This window comes from Agaricus bisporus (assembly GCF_000300575.1).
Source record: "Agaricus bisporus var. bisporus H97 unplaced genomic scaffold AGABI2scaffold_3, whole genome shotgun sequence".
In the NCBI taxonomy this organism is placed as follows: domain Eukaryota; kingdom Fungi; phylum Basidiomycota; class Agaricomycetes; order Agaricales; family Agaricaceae; genus Agaricus; species Agaricus bisporus.
In genome coordinates, this window is record NW_006267366.1 from 2,481,649 (window position 1) to 2,502,277 (window position 20,629).

General features: G+C 45.9%; 7 protein-coding genes and 2 non-coding genes across 9 annotated transcripts in view; 6 read left to right on the plus strand and 3 right to left on the minus strand.

Moving 5' to 3' along the window:
• The window catches only part of AGABI2DRAFT_135051 (hypothetical protein), a gene marked incomplete at both ends in the record, with an annotated part of 2,346 nt that extends 1,598 nt beyond the window's left edge, over positions 1-748 (plus strand). The window contains 2 exons of the mRNA XM_006459631.1: positions 25-684; positions 745-748. Of these exons, the coding sequence (XP_006459694.1) occupies positions 25-684; positions 745-748 (664 nt within the window). The remainder of the gene's footprint in view (positions 1-24; positions 685-744) is intronic.
• Positions 749-1,001: 253 nt separating this feature from the next.
• AGABI2DRAFT_t35 lies at positions 1,002-1,108 on the plus strand. Its single transcript has one exon. It is a non-coding gene; the product is annotated as a tRNA-Leu (tRNA).
• Positions 1,109-2,886: 1,778 nt separating this feature from the next.
• On the plus strand, positions 2,887-3,592 carry AGABI2DRAFT_116655 (hypothetical protein; the record flags this gene model as incomplete). Its single annotated transcript, XM_006459632.1, has 6 exons — positions 2,887-2,945; positions 2,999-3,026; positions 3,084-3,141; positions 3,192-3,334; positions 3,383-3,427; positions 3,479-3,592. The coding sequence occupies 6 exons, from the start codon at positions 2,887-2,889 to the stop codon at positions 3,590-3,592; spliced, it is 447 nt and encodes a 148-aa protein (XP_006459695.1).
• Positions 3,593-3,875: 283 nt separating this feature from the next.
• Positions 3,876-5,879, minus strand: AGABI2DRAFT_116656 (hypothetical protein; the record flags this gene model as incomplete). Its single annotated transcript, XM_006459633.1, has 9 exons — positions 3,876-3,910; positions 3,968-4,115; positions 4,166-4,440; positions 4,492-4,630; positions 4,685-5,258; positions 5,316-5,344; positions 5,394-5,422; positions 5,482-5,744; positions 5,794-5,879. 9 exons carry the CDS (start codon positions 5,877-5,879, stop codon positions 3,876-3,878), a joined length of 1,578 nt encoding a protein of 525 aa, XP_006459696.1.
• Positions 5,880-7,975: 2,096 nt separating this feature from the next.
• AGABI2DRAFT_t36 lies at positions 7,976-8,047 on the plus strand. The gene has a single exon. It is a non-coding gene; the product is annotated as a tRNA-Glu (tRNA).
• Positions 8,048-8,582: 535 nt separating this feature from the next.
• On the minus strand, positions 8,583-9,312 carry AGABI2DRAFT_65955 (hypothetical protein; the record flags this gene model as incomplete). Its single annotated transcript, XM_006459634.1, has 4 exons — positions 8,583-8,718; positions 8,779-8,886; positions 8,944-9,091; positions 9,144-9,312. 4 exons carry the CDS (start codon positions 9,310-9,312, stop codon positions 8,583-8,585), a joined length of 561 nt encoding a protein of 186 aa, XP_006459697.1.
• A 2,350-nt stretch (positions 9,313-11,662) lies between these two features.
• On the plus strand, positions 11,663-14,139 carry AGABI2DRAFT_177544 (hypothetical protein; the record flags this gene model as incomplete). Its single annotated transcript, XM_006459635.1, has 5 exons — positions 11,663-11,667; positions 11,786-12,008; positions 12,124-12,256; positions 12,365-12,883; positions 12,935-14,139. 5 exons carry the CDS (start codon positions 11,663-11,665, stop codon positions 14,137-14,139), a joined length of 2,085 nt encoding a protein of 694 aa, XP_006459698.1.
• A 3,747-nt stretch (positions 14,140-17,886) lies between these two features.
• On the plus strand, positions 17,887-18,620 carry AGABI2DRAFT_65431 (hypothetical protein; the record flags this gene model as incomplete). Its single annotated transcript, XM_006459636.1, has 4 exons — positions 17,887-18,055; positions 18,112-18,259; positions 18,315-18,422; positions 18,479-18,620. The coding sequence occupies 4 exons, from the start codon at positions 17,887-17,889 to the stop codon at positions 18,618-18,620; spliced, it is 567 nt and encodes a 188-aa protein (XP_006459699.1).
• A 1,257-nt stretch (positions 18,621-19,877) lies between these two features.
• Positions 19,878-20,629, minus strand: part of AGABI2DRAFT_177546 (hypothetical protein) — a 1,697-nt gene continuing 945 nt past the window's right edge. Inside the window, exon 4 of the mRNA XM_006459637.1 lies at positions 19,878-20,595. Within this exon, the coding sequence (XP_006459700.1) occupies positions 20,188-20,595 (408 nt within the window). The 3' untranslated portion in view covers positions 19,878-20,187. The remainder of the gene's footprint in view (positions 20,596-20,629) is intronic.

Here is a 20,629-nt window from a genome sequence, read left to right on the forward strand (position 1 = left end):
CGTCGAAGCGCTGGAGCTGATGAGAATGACGATGGACGAAATGTTCGTCGGTGATCATATCTCCATACGTCGGATATCGGCTTATCTGAAGGGTATGGTCACCGTCATCAATGATTGCCGCGCGCTTCTGCTTGATGTGAAAAAACACTGCCGCCCAGACGTGTATTACAACAACGTGAGGCCTTGGTTTAGGGGACAGGATTCTGACAACAGGAATCGTCAATGGATTTTTGAGGGAGTAGAAGAAGATCCGACGTTACGTCCCCCCACTGAAATATCTGGTCCCAGCGCCGGCCAGAGTTCTATGGTCCACGCTTTTGATATCTTCCTCGGTGTCGACCATTCTTCAGTGCAATTTCAACCATCCTTCATGTCAAGAATGCAAATATACATGCCTCGTAACCACCGACTCTTCCTTGATCACCTCAAAGCGAACTCACGATCTTTACGCTCTTTTGTGTTGACAAGTAAGGACGAAGAATTGACGAAGGTGTACAATCAAGCAGTCATGGCGTTGAAGGAATTCAGGGATTCTCATATGGTCATCACGACGTTGTATGTCATTGGACCCGCTAGAAGGGCTGCAAAGGCCCGGGAAGGTATAGAAGGTGTTCCCGCGTATAATAACCCTTCTGTTGTTGGTACGTTCACCGATGGACCTCTGAAAGGAACTGGGGGAACGGAGTTAGTTCAATTTTTGAAGGATACAAGGACCCGTACTATAGAAGCATTTGTATCGGAGAGCTAGATAATTGACCTAATTTCAATTTCGTGCATGCTCGTAATGGAGACTACCGTTGATTCTAAATCGTTGCGGTAGCAAGCGCTTTCTGATGAAACACGAGTCAAGTAACTCGTACAACAATGGCTCAGATATAATTATGCTATATCTCAGCTTCATGACAATGATCAGCTCAGGGTGCGACATCACTGCGACTCGGATTCGACTATTCAAACCATACAACCTACTCAGCATTGTCTCCCCTGGAATGTGATTAGGAGGCAAGATGGCCGAGCGGTTAAGGCGTGTGACTCAAGCGTAGCTTGCCTGCGTTCGCGGGTTTCTCATCTCCGAATGGAGGCGTGGGTTCAAGTCCCACTCTTGTCATACTTTTTGGTTTTCCCCACCGTCATCCAAGTTTAACATTGATAGACATCTTTGCTTCTTCACTTACGACATGGTAATTTTACCACCTGATTTTGATGACAGTCGGCTATACTCTCTCCGCTATGCTACGTGTTAACCTGTCAACGGGTCGCCAGGATCTGAGGAAACTTCAGTGGGGGAACAATATCCTCGTTTACAATTCCTCGGATCTTCCTTTACTGGCGCAGCGACGCTAGTGCGTGCTTCATAGGGCCTGTCTTACCCATGCCACTGCCAATCACATCAATAGAGATGGGGGGTACTATAGTTAGACTTGCCAAGCGAATGATATGAACGTCGAGCGTGTTGAACGGCTCTAACTTTCACTACCTTCCTCCACTGTCCCGCATTCCCAAACACTCAATCGGACTGCCGATGGTGGATGTTAAGACTACCTTCGGCGCCATCCTCGCAGGAGCGTGTCTCGCATTTGCGTAAGTCTTCAACCTCCTGTTTTTCCTCAATTACTGAAACCCGACTCGGCTTATAGTTTAAGCGGTGCCATCGCACTGCAATGCATAGTGTACTTCAAGACTTACCCACTCGATGGAGCGCGAGCTAAGACGCTGGTGAGAAGCTTTAAAAAACGCCTGTTATTGTATAATGATGATATTACCTTGATGGATCTAAGGTCTCCACAGTTTGGTAGATGCTTTCTTGCGCGTGCTCAAAAGCTTTTATCGAATTCTCATTCAGGCTTCTCGATCTCCTCCATTCTTCATTAATCTGTGTTTCCATATTCACATACTTCATTACATACTATGGAGAGCCGGAAAAGATTGATCACATCCCTTGGTGAGTCACCTGTATATAGGCTTCAATACCTTCCTGTTGACTGCTTAGTCGAACGTAGGACGATCGCGGTTCGTTGAAATATCTCCCTCTTCTTGCAAACTCTAATACCACATTCAGTTCACCGTTATGGTTACAGTGAGTGCTGTTACTGTATAGTCGTTGGTAAATGGAGATTAAAAGTTACATTCACAGGCAATACAAACGTATCTAGTACACTGGTAGGTCCTACTTGCTCTACATGCTGTCTTCCGCTCAAGAATCTTCATAGTTTCTTTGCACAGAAAATTTATAAAGGTTGGGGCGTCATTCTCTATACACTCAAACTGGTCTGAGGAGTCCCATCAGGCAGCGGGCGGAATTGGCTGATAACTGGCCCGATTGTAAGCTTGCATCATAACTATGACTTTGACTTGATTATGGTATTTACTGATAGTTTCAAGTTGGTTTTGACGTCTGGCAGGCTCTGTGAGTATATGTCTCTCGATATGATTTCTCAGGAGTTCAGGATTTGACATTTGCAACGTCGGCAAGTGGCTGCATCAGGTAGGTGGCTTTATCCATTGTATGGTCTTGCGCGCCCTAAAATCCCCTGACTAGTTTCAACATTTGAAATGTCTGTCGTTCACCCCTTACTACGCTTTCGATGTGCCTGTTTAAATAGTGTCTTTCAGGATTCGCCTGCATCAATTTTCGGCATTTACAGAGAAATATCCCAGCGTCAGTCAACCCTTCAAATTATCTAAATTTACAAATAATCTGACAGATTGCCAGTGGGTATTTACCGCCGGTCTATCCCTGTCATCGAGCGTCGATGTACTTATCACAGGATGGCTGTGTTATTACTTGCGCACCATCCGTACCCGGATTTCACCTGCTTCAACGACGTACGCACTCATATCCAATTAATTGATTTTAAAAGCCCGGGATAACAGGAACCCCAAAGCATGATTCGTCTGGTCGACTCAACAACTATATACGCCCTTGAGAATGGCGCACTAACATGGTATGTGGCTATCCCAGCTGGCGCATCGTGCATGATGTGTATTTTCTCTATAGTTTCACTACAACCGCGTCCTTGATCTGCGTAAGTGGATCTATGGTTTTATGATCAGAATTTGTAACAGCTAAAATACGAGCCTAGTGGCTGGCGATGCCCAAAAATCTCGTCTTCTTGGGATTGCATTTCGTCATCGGAAAACGTAAGATATACAGGCCCTTTCTCAAATAATATTCGCTGATGAATTTTTAGTCTACGCGAACTCCCTACTTGCTTCTCTGAACATTCGGCGAGAACTAGAAGATTTGCGTTGGCGGGCACAAAATACAACCACACGTGATCGCCATCGTTCGGAATTGACAGGGACTTCTGACTTGTACCCTTCAACTGCATCTGTGAGTCAAAAGGAGGATACGATGACGCCGATACTCACGTTGACACAGCGGGAGCGACACAGTGCGACGAGTACCAAAGCGCGAAGCCTACGTGTGAGTTCATTGATTTCAATCTGGCCCGTCCAACCAATAGGTCATATATAGGTCCCATCGGAGTTTTGTCCTTATCACTCAGGGCGCTCCGGAAGGACGCGCCTCAGTCAATTTCAACCCAGCGAGCCCACAATACCAGAACGCAGAGTTGAACGACTTGTTTAATAGCACTCTATTTTGTGTGTAATACTTATTGTCTCTGTATGATTTTAAATTTTGAAGGTTCGCGCGTTGAAACTAGTGTTCTATAGAAATGTGTTATAAATAATAGGTACACTGCTGCATGATCAACAGCTTGAATAAATAACAGTCTAAGTCTAAGTATGTTAACTTCATCTATATATTGAGTCTAAGCCATAAATAAAATAAATAATATGCGATAAGTCAGCGGAGTCTATTAGGATAAAAAAAATACACGGATTCCGACAAGCGCGGAGATTGTTGGATCTCATCTCGCTCCCTTCATGCTATGAACCAGCTTGACTATAGATTGACGTTCAGCACACTTGAAAACCCGGATAATGGGATAGAATATATTACCAATCAATGGACTGTTCGCGCCAGTACTGTCCATGTAGTATAAAATCTGGTTCGAAGCGCTGGCGAGTCTCTTATCCTCAACATATCCTTGTTCGTGCGCATGTCGTATTTCTGTCGTTACTATGTCATGGGCAATATAGCACACGAGCTGCAACAAATAATCAATAATGTGCTGTCAACAAATGGGAGTATATTTACGCCTGTAATTGGATCGACCAATTGCAAAGGGTTTGCGGTGGGATACTGTGCGGCTATGTCCGCGATAGTCCGAGCAGCTTGTATACATCTTTGTCGGGCAGTGTTGGAACTTCTAGCATTAGGGCGGTGCAACTTGATCAAGGCTACCTGTGTCAACATGTGAATTGTCGCAAGCCTTTGACGTTGCTGAGGTGACATTTGCTGATCGAGTCTCGGTAATGTCAACATTAGTTGCTCTAGAGCATTGTTCGTGATAGAGAATTGATGGGCAGCGCCTGTCGTATGGTGTTAGACACACAGGGATACACTGTCAAAAAAGGATGAACCTGGACCCGGTTTCTGCCCGTTCTCGATTGCCCTCTTGAGAAGAACAGAAATTTTCGCATGTAAGGCTAGGAGAGAATATCCATCGTCTTGAGAACCTGCCAGAAATCTTTCTAGAGTCTTGTGACCAGCAGAAGCAAGCTGTACCTTGCGTCAACAAAAATATCTGGACGCGTGTACCCGATCTTATCTTACTTTTTCTTGTCTATAATTACTCAAGGGCCACGGGGTGTCGATCGCCATTTGTGGCGCATCGTAAAAAGTGAAGGTTTGGTTCTCGTTTACCAAAACCCAATAGTTGCTGAGAGCGACGATAGTCCAGAACCCGTCAATCCATTCGCCTTCATCGACTAGATCTCCAGGTGACCTTTGTGCTCTACTTGGGGACCGAATGATGTTGGATTTCGTGCTAATTGCGAGAGAGGCGGCTGCGTTCGCATGATATGATCCTTCGACCATTTGTCCATTATTGAGGAAAAACATTGAGAGGAGTACTTCAGCTTGCATGACATGAAGGCACCGGCGTGGATGAGTTCCAGAAAGGTCTTCGTTTGCAAAATGCAAGGCATAAGGCAGGACTGTCTCTTCAAATGTCTTCTGGACATGGTATGGGAAAGCTCTCGATCCCCACAGACATACTGCATAGAGAAGAGAAGGGCACGGGCGTGAATGATGCCCCAAATTGCAGTTTTGCAGTGCTGAATGAATAAAACGTTCCGGATCCAGGAAGAAACCGATTTCGGAGGCAAAGGCACAGAAGTGAGTCAGTCTAACACCAGCAACATTGAATCAACATGTAGTGAGGAATGATAGTATTCACACTCACAGGCCTTGAATCTTACCAGCTGGAAGTGTCTGCACTGATTTGTGAGGATATTTTCGAGATAAACAAGATAATTCTAACCTTAAACTCTTCACCGACGAGAGGCGACCCTGTATAATGGTGAATGTTAATTCACAATTTCCTGCGAACACAAGGCAAATAAATATACCGCAAGATGTCCCACCCCGAGGCATTTCACAGGAACCTCCTTGTCTCCGCAGGTATTCAAGTTTTATAATCAAATCTTCCTCCTTTTTTTCCAAAACTTGGATCGTTGGAGGATGCCCTTCGTAGAATTCACAGTCATCGAGTTCATGGCCACGAAATCGGGAGCATGGGCCACATATGGGCCGTTGCGCGTCGCACCGCTGAATTACCTTTGTTAAAACGTTCAAAGGCAGATCTTGTTTCGTACTCACAACTCTGCGTCGCCTAAATATACGTCAGAAAGATGAAGAACCATATCCACAGATTGACTCACTTGCAATTCAGACAAGCGGAGCCTCGTGGAAGGCGAACAGTCTCACAGTTAGAACTTGAGGAATGTGTGCTTTCTCTGCTGGACATGTCGTCGTCGAGGGTTTGGTGATGACTTGTGGTCTCCCAACTGTCATGTTATATATCCGGCATGGGTAGATTTTTATCCAGTCCTTGTATCAAGGCACTCAAGGTGAGCTGTACTTACTCTCTACAGTCGAGGATAATTTGCTACGGGACCAAATGGAAATTAGTGGACATGAGTGTTTGACTGGAAGCATATCGGAGTCATACTAAAATCTGAGATGTTCGGAGTTGAGATACATAAGCCCGAAAATAAACGTTTTTGGTTAGCATCCCGTTTAAAAGGCTGTGAGATTAATTCAGGGTGTCGAGTTCATTATCAAAACAAATATGTATATTGGCATCTAAGCAGATACGTCTGTAGGGATGCTGGTGTCTTGCTTATGACAACCCGTATTCAAGTTGCCTCAAAGCGTAGATATCACTCTAGTTAGAATGTTATACTTGGGATATATGGTGATCATAGAAATAAGCCGTACATGAGGGTGATCTGCCATTGTTCCTTTTTTGTTTCCCTGTTTTACGAAATAAACGCTATGACAGATCATTAATTTGGAGCCCTTTACGCAAGTACTGAGTACTGATATCCCAGCCCTGCGGACCCGCAGGTATGATATAAATCTTCCGATAGGCCACTCTGTGACAATATATACAATCTACTGATAACAATAGTTAGACTCGGAAGAGGAAATACCTCACCTGCTAAATGCATTATCCCATATTGGACAGTTGTACGATTGTTTCACCATTGGTTCGCTGACAGCTAGTCGGAATATTACGCTAGAGGAAATGTACAAGAATCTCTGACCAATCTGAATGCTAGTAAACACCCAAACTCTTAATGTTTATAGATCAAGTCATAGAAACGAGCGTCTAACGAGCGGTGCGACGTGCACAGATAACCAACCATTCTTTATTGTCGATAGCACCGCAAATTGCACCATGACAAATAGTAGCTTGAAGGTTCAACGAGCCAACAACTGCCTTGGAAACGCCTATATCCCATCATTGTACCTCCGATTTCCGTATATTTAGATCTCGACAACCGATAAACGGATCTGAGGGGGTGCATGATTCTAATGTCATTAACCGGCGCTTGCCAAATATTGAGCGTGAAATAGCTTGATCCTTTTCGGTCATCAAATTACCCCTGATCATGAGGTGAGGAAGAAATTCGTTTGATAAATGAACGGAGGGCAATGAAGGCGAGTGGAGGGTTGACTCGATGCAGCCGCGTCGCTGTGATTGAAGTGGCTCAGCTTGAATTGACGAGACGGAGGTATCAGTCACCATACTTAGCTTCAGTCCTTTTCAACTTTCCATATTTCAATTTGTGAATGCGAACCCGGAACTGTAATTCATTTTGATATTGACGTTTTGTTGGCTATTGTTGGTCAGCGGCAAATCCCTGATGCCCAGCATGCATCTGTACACGCCAGGGAGTTTCATATGACAGATTTGGCAAAAGCAGCCAAGGTTGACATCATTCGCGGGATTGAAACCGGCAGGTAACGATCTGATATGAGCTCAGAACGCAAAAACAAATGTCGACATGACCACCTGAGGTTTCAACCTTCAGATTTCACTTACTGTAGGAGCTTCAACTCGGAGACGTACTAGCGAATCGATACCGACTCCGAGGTTATTCTACAATGTTTAATCAAGACTCTGAGGAACATATAATTCATTCAATTTAGGATATGGGAATTCAACTGATACGGATTTTCAACTGATGTATTGAAAATCCCATTCTTCTTCGCAGTCGAGATAATATGGTAACGTACCTTAATACTCTGTGCCGTTGAGTGAATAAGGAGACTGTTTTAATTGATCATTTTATAGTCCAAAGAAGGCTTGATCGTTGACGCGGCAGATTGTCCAGAAGTTGAATTGTGATATATATCGCTCAAATGATCAACCAGGGTTTGGATAATTGACGACTTTCGAAATTAGTACATAGACAATATAGATTAAACAATATTTCAACAGCACTGCTCCCTTATCAATTCAGCGATGCAATGTTTTCTCCGGGCCAATGGTTGGTTGGGCGTGCAGGGCTCTTGATACCATCTCTATATGCAAGTGGGCGTATTCCAATAAGTTCGGATATGGTGTAGTGGCTAACATTATCGCCTCTCACGCGATAGCCCGGGGTTCGATTCCCCGTATCCGAATATTATTTTACTACCTTTGTTTTTTTTTATTCGTTTCATAAGTATGTAAAAAAAGTCACTGTTGCAGAAAGTTCAGTCCCGCTTGTGGTGTACTTATCAGGAGGAGTCACAGGAGAAATAGTGGCGCCATTCAAATTTGTACAAGACCTTTCAACCGGTGTTGAATGTTGAACTTAGTTCTATCCAGCCCCACGATAGACGACTATCTTTTAGAAAGACGCTTGATGGAAAGTATGCGTCTGCTTGCCTCTCCGTTTCTCGTTAATGTGCACTGAACAATCCGTCCACAGCGTCTAAGTTTTGAGTCCCCGAAGGGTCTACACCTTTTTTTGTAAATTTCCTGGTCTGCGGCCTGAAGTCGTAGTAGGTCCCGCATTTAAATTGTTTAACAACATTAAATTTTAATATATTAAACATCATTGCAAATCGTCATATGCGTAAGAAGAAATTAGAAGATACAATATTACGGGCTGTAAGGCGTAAAAGAAAGTAAAAATGAGAGCTGTGGGAACCGTCCCTCGCTCACATAATTTGATCAAGCTTGGGTCCTACGGATGGTACCAGTGGGCATGCGGAAGAGGTTGTATTCGGAATCATGAAGTTCACTCAAGCCGATGTAGAGGGCGATCACGGCAGTGACGAAACCGAAGGCACCACCAGCATCACGCAAGCTGTATAGTTATCATGATGAGTCATTTGAAACCCTTGCGGAAGGTAGAGAAGGTACGCACTTTTGTTTGCCCCTGGAGGACCAGTAGCTGCAAGCGAGGAGGAGGTAGGAAAGACCCCAGAAGAAGGTGAGGAGGGCGAAAGAAATATTCCTGGTCACAACACCCATGCTATTGAAAGGAAGAACATTAGAAGGTACCAGGGAAATTTAGATGTAAGGTGCTTACAAGAAGAAGCACGTAACAATGAACCAGATGATAAGGAGGAGACCAATTGCATCCCTTTGGACGGGACCCTCGCTGTCGAAAGAGTTAACCCCGAGAACAAGAAGGCTGGCGGCATAAGAAATCCAGAAAGCTCCGTAAAGGGTGAAGACTATTTATTGTTAACCTGAATCGTCAATCAACGCATAAACGAAAATACTCACAAGCTGATCCGAAAACGTTACCACGAGGGAACTCCCACATGCCGGCCATGAATTGAGCGAGACCACCGACGAAGAGACCCATTCCGATGATGGCGTTATCACCCTGGATACTACGAGTACCGACATTGTAGAACGACCAGAGGAACACTGTGATGGCGAAAGCCCACATTCCGCTGTACAACAGACGGATCAGAACACAATCAAAAAATCATGACGCCACACTTACGTTGGACCGGGGTTAGCAATGCGGGTGAAATAACGTTGGTAGGAGACTGGATCATCAGTCCTGGGACCATAACCTGCTGCAGGCGACATAGGACCGTATGCACCAGTGGCGCCACCACGGGTCTTCTCGGGCATGGGTGCGGCGTCAGTTTGGGGTTGAGACATGTCTAAACGCGTTCAAGGGTGTGGAAGAGGCGTTGAACTCGAGCTTGGAACTTGAAGCTGGGAGTTGTGGGACTGATGGAAATCCTAGCGAGCTGGGCACATTATAAATGATTTCTGGGATGTCCAAAAATGTCGAAAGAATGGCACTAAGTCATCATTGAATGGGTCATCAGATGGGCCGAGGATGTCGCTTAAGCGTCATAGCACCATTTACATTTACTATGAATAGATCATTGCTCCGGGTCAGCCTAGTCACGTTTCCCCGCAAAGAACGCCTTCAAAGTAACTTCAAAGAGCTTAGCGAAGTGTGTCCCTGGAAAAATGAGGAACGGACGGGCAGCATCGGCTCACCGTGATAACATCTCATCAAAATTGCTTCCAGCACCTCATTCGCAGAAAAACAGATGAAAGGCAGAAAAAAAAATAGCACATCGGGGCGTCTTGACTGAAGATTCTAGAATGCTTTGGATGTACGGCCGATGGAGACGTGGAACTAGGGTGAGCAACGGTGGGTGGTATGACCCTAGAAATGGACCAATATTGTGTTACTCGGAGCCGTCGCCAAACTTGACTATACTTGATTCATCATCGTGCTCCATAAAGTTCAGTATTGGTCCAACAGCCATGCCAGATATAGGACTCGGCCAGGTTCGGCACACCACTAACACTTCTTAGTATCATTTGTTATACTTGGTCGCTTACCGAGAAGATAAATTGAGATGTCGCTGCTAATCCAACCTGGGATAGGCTCGGATCGCTCTATTGTGATATCTCACTTGGGTCCGCCTTCCAGCGGGCGACCCTGGAAAATGATGTTGCTGCCTCTCATCCGTACCACATCCGCGCACATTTCATTGAGTCATGCAATGAGGCTTTGAGAAATGACTTCATTCTTCGGAAGGAATTACCCTCAACATCCCATGAAATGGATCAGTTTTACTTGCCATTGATATGAGGGGTGGCGGAGGAAGATGTGTTTAAGAGTTCGACTAAGCGAGACAGAAGACACAGGGACTAAGGTAGGTAAGCCCCCCTATCTTAGCGACGGGATGTCATGCCACAAGTGGAGCCACTGTCCAGTGTCGACCGAACTGTGGCACAGCGAATCAGCTGATGATTTCTCTGGTCCATATTTAAATCTATGAGTGTCGATCCTTTGCACAAGGCTAATCATTGGCAATATTGCCATTCTAGCTAGTATGGATAAGTATACAGAAGTCCATAGCTGCTCACTGAGAATCTATTCGACCACCTTTTGTAGGGGTTTGGGCGGGATAAACGCAATTTGACATGAGAATGTTTGAGCAGAAATGAGTGGGGACTCGAGTAGGAAAAACAAAGGAGGCAATCGCTTCGAGCACCGCCGGCCGGTTGGATAAAATATCACTGATCCGTTTAAACATCCAAATCGAAGCTGATCTTATTGTACATGTGCAATTGCTTCTTCCTTCTTTGATTTAGTAAGTGGCGGACTGAGAATAAGTCATTCATGTTCAGTCAGCATCAAGCTCTTTCGACCTCATAGCAGAAGAACATTCGTAGTAAGTAATTCCTGGCGCATTGGAATCATCTCGGGATTACTAAACCTTCGGCAGCTGGAACAGCGAGAAGATGACCCTCGACGAGTCGACTGTAGCTCGGAGCCTGGAAGGCGAAGCCGATATCACCTCCCTGAATATCGTAACTACAATCGATCAACTGATAATTATAATGAGAGGTGGAAATGATGATAGGCCAATTATTGATCCTTGAGGTATTTATAGGCCTCCCATTGAAGTTTTTGGGTCCAGGAATCCAACCCTCTTGAACAAGGTTGATACGCTCCTAATACCAGAGGCAATCCTCCACGCCGTTGCCGATACTGGATCTGACCTAACCGCCTTTCAAGGCTGATGTCGACAGTCTGGGTGTATATTCCATATATTTTGATTGCTAACCCCGCTAACAGCGGAAGTCTGCTCTAAGCCGTTTTATTTCGGATAGGAGTAGCCGGACGATGTAGATAAGAGAGGATAAGAGTCATAAGATGATCACGAGAAACATAAGTATATATATGGTTGACGTTTGTTTTGTCCGCAGTGCCAGGGTCTCTTGTATTTGAGATTCCATGACCTATATCCAGCACCTCAATGTCGTGTGTTGCTTCGGGATCGAGAGTATTGCTAGAACAGTCTCATGCATAGTCGATGTTCAACTGAAGCTTACAGCATTAGAATCACTCATTTGGATTGGTTGATCGGAAATCATCATAGCTGGTATTTGGAAGTGTTTGCAGCGGAAGTCGCGGGCTGTGTCTACTCGACGACGACGACGACGACTAAAATGCGTCGTCTGACCCTTCACACCTCGGCGCTCAACGACGCCGAGTACGACCTGTATACTTCCAGCATCCAAGATCTTGCCCTAGTCGACTCCAACCTAAGTAATGGCCGCGATGACACTTTCTACGAACAAATCTCTCTCGGCGTCCGGGAGGTACGAGCCTGGCTGCGAGGGCGCTATCAAGACACACCAGTGAACACCATTGACGCCGTATGTGCAAGGCCGATGGTTGCTCAGTCATATATCTGCTTATCTTTGCTGTATTCAGATCCTCAAGCTTTTCTCTCCGACTCTCTCGCCCGCCGAAACTCTTGCGGGCGGCGAGTTCTTTGCTGTTCTCAGGCTGGTATTGCACGTCCAGAGCGGGAAAGCCGTCGACCGCAACCTTGTTTTCGTCCAAGGTATGCCTCATGTTTTGCGCGCCTTAGCCCCTGTAGCTCATCGCCAATCAGCGCATCCCCATTCCCCCAATGCTTCAGTCAATAATTCGAATAATCGAAATTCTGTAGAATCGCAGAGGCGCTCTATAGACTCCTCTGCACTATCCGTAACATCAGAACCTCCACTGTCAGCTCCAAATCCGTTCACTGGCCAACAACCTCCCTTACACCCTTCCCAACGACAAGACACTCCAAAGCTCGTTCATTCTCCTAATAACCCGTTTGTGGCTCGAAGCAAGTCTATCTCAGCCAAATCAGAGAATGGGTCGAGTAGACTTCCGCCACTACCGCCTCGTAAACCTTCAGCCCCTCCACCGCCTCCCCGTCATGCATCTGGATCCACAGTCAAATCTCCTCGCATTATACCGGATCATGCCCCTTCAATAGCTCAACCCCACTTTCAACCTCACCAGCATCATCCGCCTCCACCACCTCCACCCAAACCTAAACCTGTGACCCATGTCACATCTCCACTGATAAAGCGAAGTTTACACGCATCCAAAGTAGCTCAGACAATTAAACAAGTCGAAGACGAGCGCGGAAGAGAACGGGTACTACAAGTACTGCGGAGTAGCGCCGTCGGTTCAGGTGCGCATTCTTTAGTAACTGCCGGCATCACCAGCTCATCCGTCGTTATAGGTAGCAGCGCTCGGAACAATGATTCCCTGAGTCGGAGCCCTGCGAAAAAAGCCCCAGCATCACTCCCACTATCCATGGAGGCGAAATCTGATTCGAGCGCGAGTTGGAGTGGTGGGGACGAGCGGGAGAGGCCCCCATTACCTAGGCGGCCTCGACAGCTGCATGCCGCCAGCCCCTCCATGTCTGCGAGTTCGTTGGAGCAAGTAGCACTGGCCGTTGTCCCTTCAGGATCCAGATCCCATCCAACCACTCCTTTTATCCAGAGTCCATTTGAGTCTCCTGCTCATTCGCCTCGGGCAAGTCTTGATTCACCGAGCCTCCCACCACCCACACATCCAGATCGCAAATCTTATCAACCTTATCAACCCCGTTCTGCACCCCCGGACAATAATCAGTCACATCCAGCCCCAACTTCGCCTTCAGTATTCCATCGTGACCCTGAATCTTTTGAAGCAATTTATGAACCTAATCGACGTTGTTCAACATCATCACTAGATGCACCCAATTCACCTACACCTACATCCGATACTTTTCCTGAACACGCGAAAGTGCTTAGAAGTAAATCATTACATCAGTATAAACCATATATACCGCCCCCACCACCCCCTGCACGTCGGAAACGACCGGAGAGTGTTCAAGTTTTAACAAATGGTCAAGCCTTCTTCGGGGTTGGACAGTCAAACGATTCAAATAATGCTCTCAAAAATTCGGTAACTCAATCGCCCTCAAAAGTTCATCGACGAGCGTCATATAGCTCATCTTTCGGTGGATCTGTAGCAAGTGCGCCTGCAAGTACGAATCTAGGAGGAGGAGGGACGGATGCAATCCAGCGAAAATTGGCGGAACTGCAACTCAAAGCAGAGAATGCGTTGCCTAAACTTGAAGCTGCGATGTTTAAAGCCGAAGCTGGAATTAGTAGAAGAGGTTTTATACAAGGGTCACCATCGCGAGGTCGAGACAAGAGTAGCAGTCGATCGGAGAATGGTGGGCAGGATCGGGAAGGTCTCATGTCGGGGTATGATGGAGACCAGTATGAGGATCATGGTGGAAGTGATGGAGAGATGGTGGAACGAAATGGGTTGAGCGTGAGCGTGGATAGTAGAGACGAATCGTGTCTGAGAGGGCGGAAGGAGGATAGGAATGGGATCGAGAAGGATCGAGATAATTTGAAATGGCCAGCTGGGGAAGGATGGAAAGAATTGTAGAATTAAGTACCTTGGATTTTTCGTTCAGGATTAGTCTTTTTTCGTAGACACACTTTATTAGATATGTTTCTTTTTTTTTCGTTATAGTAAATCATTTTTTCATGTATTTATTTAGCCTTATCATAGTATAATTGTGGCGACGTATGGATGAAATCGAAGTTGGGAGGTAGGGTCTCTCCCGTGAAAGGGTCTATCGGGCAAACGTCAAAGAACTTACGGTACTCGATTGAGAAGGAGAACCAAGATAACGACATTCACTCCACGTGGCACCTGTTCCGGGTATAATTGCGTCATGTATTCGGAGAACCCAGCATCTCGTCTTCAAGTGCCTGTATACACACCCCGGCTTGTAAATGTATATCTTGGATGCAAATGAACTGCTCGAAGATGGTGAAACAGGAGAGAAAGAGCCGTGTTTTTCCGATATGTCTTGGGATTTTTGACCAACATTTGTTAGTTCAATGAATGCAACTATGCGTATCTAATATCCATACCGAAAGTGGCGTAAGTCGATTTAAATTCATCACATATTCTACTGATGGTTGAACGACTCGCTAATGGGCGAATGGCTTACGGCCTCCAGGTTGATCGCAGATACATACTGCGAAGCGGAAAGCGTTGCACGGTCTTCACCAAACGCTGATGCGAGATCCACTTCTTAGAAGAAGCTTTGCGTATCATTCCCCCTGTCATTAGGAAAATCTAGGGTTGCGAGAAACAGGAACCAGGGAACCGCTGCGGATCAAAATTGCCACGGAAGCAGAGCAGAAGCAGAGACAAGATGCCAGTGGAATAGAAGACCGAGATAACGCGGTCCGGGTAATAGTCTAGAATATAGACCAGAGGTCAAATTAGGACTCAACTCTGTTGTCTATCAGAATATCACTGACCCATCTTGTTTTATGATTTAGCCCGAAGCTCGTTAGCAAGCAACTGGATACCGAGCAGACACACGGCCTGGCAGAGGTCAATCTTCGTTGTTGTCCATTCGTATTGATATTTTGAGTATGATATCTCTCGGTGTATTATAGGTAGCGCCTGTAATGAAGCCCTCTTGAAGGGCCCCTGCATATATAGCTTTATAATGGGATGGTATGTTGTGGATATGAACCGCGATACGTACGGTGAGCCGAGGTCTTAATTATAAGTGAGTGCTCAAGTGGTGGTCGGCTTATGGACCCGCGTATGCCGAGTTACAGCCGCCGCACTTTGCCGGCTGAAAAGTCCAGTCACGTCGCCAGTGTATCTCGTTCAAAGCTGCGTCTATCAGCGTCTAGACGCCTACCCTCTAACCCATACAATATCGTGCACGGACATACTCGGGGCCCCGGAGGCATTTCGGCGAGTGCACAAGTCGTCAACACTCCAGATCTTAGGCAGGTTGATAGGCAGCGCTTGCTTCCCGCTGCACATGGGTCGAGCCTGCTTCGAAGACAGCTCATGCTTTGCTCTGCAATGGCGACATACCTACTCTGGCCAAGGTTTCACCTAGGGATTTATTGGGAAAATGAAAGCAGAAGACACCGACATGATATGCTGATATATTTTGACCCTGTGCTGGCGATTTGAACTTGAAGGTTCTCATATAAGGTCAATATTAAAGTCATGCCGTGTATCGAAGTCGCCATTATCCCCTGCTGAACGGTTGCGGAAAGGCGATGTCATGATGATACATATATTAACCGAGGAAATTTTTTTATCGAATTCAAAGGGTACGTACGACACTTGCATGGAAAACTCGAGGTTGCTCAGATATGACAAGATTTCAGCCCAGAAATAGGGAGCTACTGATACGATGATAGTACGACGTTACCCATAGTCCTGCTAATACGCCAATTGTTCCCAAAGGCCTCTCCCATCTGCCCCACCACACTGACATGTGGACACGCTTGCTGCTAAGTATACAGCATTGTGCCTTTGAACGTGCGTGCAACTGGGGTTCGCCATGATGATAAGCGCGCGCGACGGCTAAAGATTGGGATGTGCTTTGATACAACAAGATAAGGCCGCCGAAGTTTATACTACTTTCGAATGACTGGCACCAGCTTATGAACCGGGGCGCCGAGGTCGGTTAGGTGTTGATTTACCGTATGTAACGGGAGGCCTGGGCTATTACTTAACTTGGTCGAATAAATGGATTCTATAAATGCTCATGATGTTTCAACTACCCAGCCGCTTCATAAGTAGACTCAGCGGGCGCGGTGTGTTTTCACGTTTCAGGTGTGAAGGGCGTTGAGAGGACCTGAGCTTCTTTGAGTATACATCCGACTCCTACATTTTGAGATGCAGGCAAGGCGCATGCTGAGACAGGTGAGACATATGAAGTTACTCAAAAGTGATTCCGCGGAGAGGAAGAAGGCTATAGTATCAGCGCCACAATATGCTGAAAGCCTAGTCAAGTCTAGAGTCAGATCAAAGTATATAGGTCATACTAATCTAAGGATAGCAAACGCCTAGTACCAACTAGATCAGGTACAAATCGCCTCCTTACCGACATGATGCAGCCTGATCCACGCTGATCCAAGGAGTTTCTCACGCCTCTTCTTGCATTTTCCAACAGGATCACGCGGATTCATCGACCGTACCGATATTAATGAGAAAGCATTGCAGTCTTGCATAGGACGGCCTGGGCTGGAATAACACAACAAACTCGTGTAGTAATCTCAATGGTCTATTGATATGTCACCGGCTATCAATCATGGATCTATCATCGATGTATGCAATCTGAGCCTGCCTGCTCCGGATATGATGCTCAAGCATATGCTCGTGCAGAGCAGGCCAATATTCTGACAGGCAACTTCCAATTACCAGATACCATCAAGATGCAGCTCAACACCACGGATGTTTAGGTCAACATCCTGGAACGTACGTAACCAATGCCAGACTCTCGGTTATGTAGCTCTGAACACCTGACTGGTGAACGAAGCTTCCTGTATGCTCATCGTGGTGACAGTGAATCCGGTCGGAACACTTTGGTCAGCTCATTGAATGAACCTCGAGTGGTGGTTACAATCCCAGAGGATGCTTTCCCAGGTAATGATGACTCCGAGGCCTTGAATATTTGCATAATGTATTTGTCATAGTATCCTGGCAAGTACTTGTTCAATTAACTACCACGAGTAATATAGCTAATTGATGTGAATTAATGGAGTCGCCTACATGGCAACAGACTACGACTTCGCCCATTCCAACTGTGAAATCTTGAACAAAGCTCTTATAATAAATGCAGGAAGGAATCTAGACCCTTGACCTAGAAGGAAAGTCGCACCTTCGAAATCTTACACAAGACGCCGCTTTCATCGATCAACGCTGATGTCGACAAACTTCAGGAGGTCTAGACATTTTGACGCAGAGTAGCTATTTCTGAGCCAGAGATCTAATCATCTTACCCCATGATTTTATTCAATTCTAAATTTATACCATTACCGCTTCAACGATTATGGGAAGAAGACTCGGTATTTAAGCCCTAGTAGACTCTCGCCAATTCTCCAGTTCCACGCCCCATCGAACTTTCACTTCAACGATCAGAAATGTCTGGCGCGGAAACCAAAACCGACAACAGTGCGAGGGGTGGCGCCTACGGTGCTTACGGTCCCATGTCTCCTGCACATGGATATGGACCTAAGACTGATGACCCGGTATCCTACCAGCGCTACTTCACTCGCATTGCCAATCCAGGACCGACGTGCGTTGTCATCTATCTCTCGCTTCATCTACGAATGTTTCTAATGATAATACTGCAGTGGTATGTGGGCTTTCGCCGTTACTGTCCTCGGTTGGTCTTTCTACGTGGTCGGCACCCGTAGTATCCAAGGTGATACTGCAATTGTTGGCCCGGGTCTGTTCGTCGGTGGCCTTGCTCAATTCATGGCTGGCATGTGGGAATTCCCCCGCGGCAACGTCTTTGGATCGGCATGTAAGGAAATCTGCCTGGTCTCTACTGAACTATTTCTGATTGTACTATCCATATAGTTTTCACTCTCTACGGCTCATTCTGGATTGCCTACGCCGTCAGCCTCCTTGCTCTTAATGTCAACGTATTCGACTCCGCCATTCCTACTCAAAGAGATGCTCTCGGCCTCTATCTTGTCATCTGGTTTGTTATGACGTGCTTCTTCTTGTCAGTGCCGCTTTTTTCATCACCCTAAATTCTCCTAATTCCGCGTTCTCTACAGCTTTGCCGTGATTCGCCGTAATATTGCTTTCTCAATCCTCACTTTCTTCTGGGGTATGACATACCTCCTCCTCGCCATCAGCTTCTGGTCGAACGACCACGGACAAAAGTACGTTATTTCTCCACATCGGAAAAAGGCATATTCTAACGATTTCACAAAATTAGCTGTCGCGACGCTGGTGGTGCCTTTGGCTTCTGCACGTCATTCATTGCTTTCTATATTGGATTGAGCGAACTACACGATGCGGAATACACCCTCTTCCGTATGCCCACTGGCAGGTTAGGCTCAGCCGCTGACAATGCGTAATTAAATTTCGATGTTGGGATTGATTACGATGATTTTTGAACGATGAAGATGTGGTTGTCTTTACTACTATACAATCTTAATTGGTTTTTTTCTTGTGAATACAATTGTTTTTCACCTTTACGATGGCTCCCCGTTCTTCCCCTTCACGGTGCCTGTACTCCCTTTTTGCAACGAGTTATGTAGTACTCTTATAATTAATGTTCACCTTTGAAGTATGGACGTCGACTCTTCGCGAGTATTCAGTTTACTACTAGACCTCGGAAGATGTGCACCCCAATAAATGGACCAGCCCGGATTCAGTTTTTAACACACAAGAAAGAATTGGTTGAGGGGTACTCGCTCAGCGGCTAGCTATGCGATGTCTAACGATTGATCCACGGCGAAAAGGCAGAATACAATCATTACTCACAAATGAATACGGACAAAGTCTCAATTGTGTTGGACAAGATTGGGAAGGCTGTAGTTATGGTTCCACTTTCTCAGTTATGGAGCAATCTTTAGTTCTATGCTTTCCATAACATACGAGCTTCTCGGAAACCTGTTATGCCAACAATTTTTCTATTATTAGTGTTCGATCCAACTGATCGTATGATATTGTTCTCGCCTACTAAAGGCGGTCTCGAATTCTCTATCAATGCTTCAAGGGGTAGTATATGTATTGATGAATTGCCGAGTAACCGAGAATTACCTCGTTCTGCTGCCAGTACCCGTGCTGTACCCGTGCCTGCGCTGTACAGATACGAATTCAGAGGACTCCGCCGTCGATATTTATGTAACAATCCTTGGCACCGAGTGTTCCAAGTTAGCAACGATGTCAACCTTTCCTTGTATTGACATGTCAATGGCGAAAAGAATGTACCTGAATCAGACTCGCCTTGTGTCGAGAAAAACCGATTGCTTACAATGGATAGATTACAATGGGAATGTGCTTACACCTGAGAAACCTCTGGAATGGTATTGTTGCTTTAGGTTTAGTGCATGACTGGAAACGCGATTCAACAGGATGAAATAATGGAGAGAGATCAGTACGGTATATGACGTGTGATTTTCGATCATGATGCATGAATAAGTTGCTTTCCCACTCAGAGTCCCACGTTTGTTGTGCAAGTTCATTCACATGACTGACAAGTGCATTTCCCATCAATTTAGTTGACCACGGTGTGCGAAAATCATTTGGTTCACACCAGCCTCACTTGTAGCCCATATTCAGCGCCATTCAGCGCCACAACGACTCTAGAGTCGATAAACTCGAACTTCCGTACAAAACTATATGTATTCAATCCACGGAGGCGGGCGATTACAACATGACGTAAGATTTTGACACTTCGCCTTGTCGGCGCCAAGCTAGGGTCCATGACAATAACTCCACTACCAAAAGAAAAAAGAAATTCCAGAGCAAAAACCAGAAAACTGTCCAAGAAGCCATGCAAATCGTTGCGTATCAAGACGTAATGAATCCGATGATGTATGGAACAGCAGAAAAAAATGCAAAACAAAGCAAGCCTCAAGATAAAAATGTCCAATCAAGCTGAACTATCACATGTCAGGTAACGTGTGCATACGTCCATTATGCCAAGAAGAGAATGGAAAAGACAACACCCAAGAAAGAGACCCCAGAAATGGCCAGTGATGAGGCGTCGTTCGAAGTGTTCTGAGCGCCCGCAGCAGCACCAGTGCGAGAACCAGATGGACTTCCACTTCCACTAGCACCGGAGGGGAGAGCCGTAGACACGGCATCGATTTGGATGCTAGGGGAGGGAAGATCGGTATAAAGGGCAGAGCTGGTATAGGTTACGCAGTTGGAGGATGCAGGGATGCGAGCGGTGTAAGGCATCGTGGTGATAGGGCCTTCAGACTCGGGTGGCTGAGCGTAAGTCATGACCTGACCGTTCACTGTGTAGACGCCAGGGAAATCCTGATTTTCACCTTCACAAGACTCGAACGTGCCGTTCTGGGCATTGTTGGGTGCATAAGCCTAGTTAATAACTGGCGGGAATATTCAGTGAGTG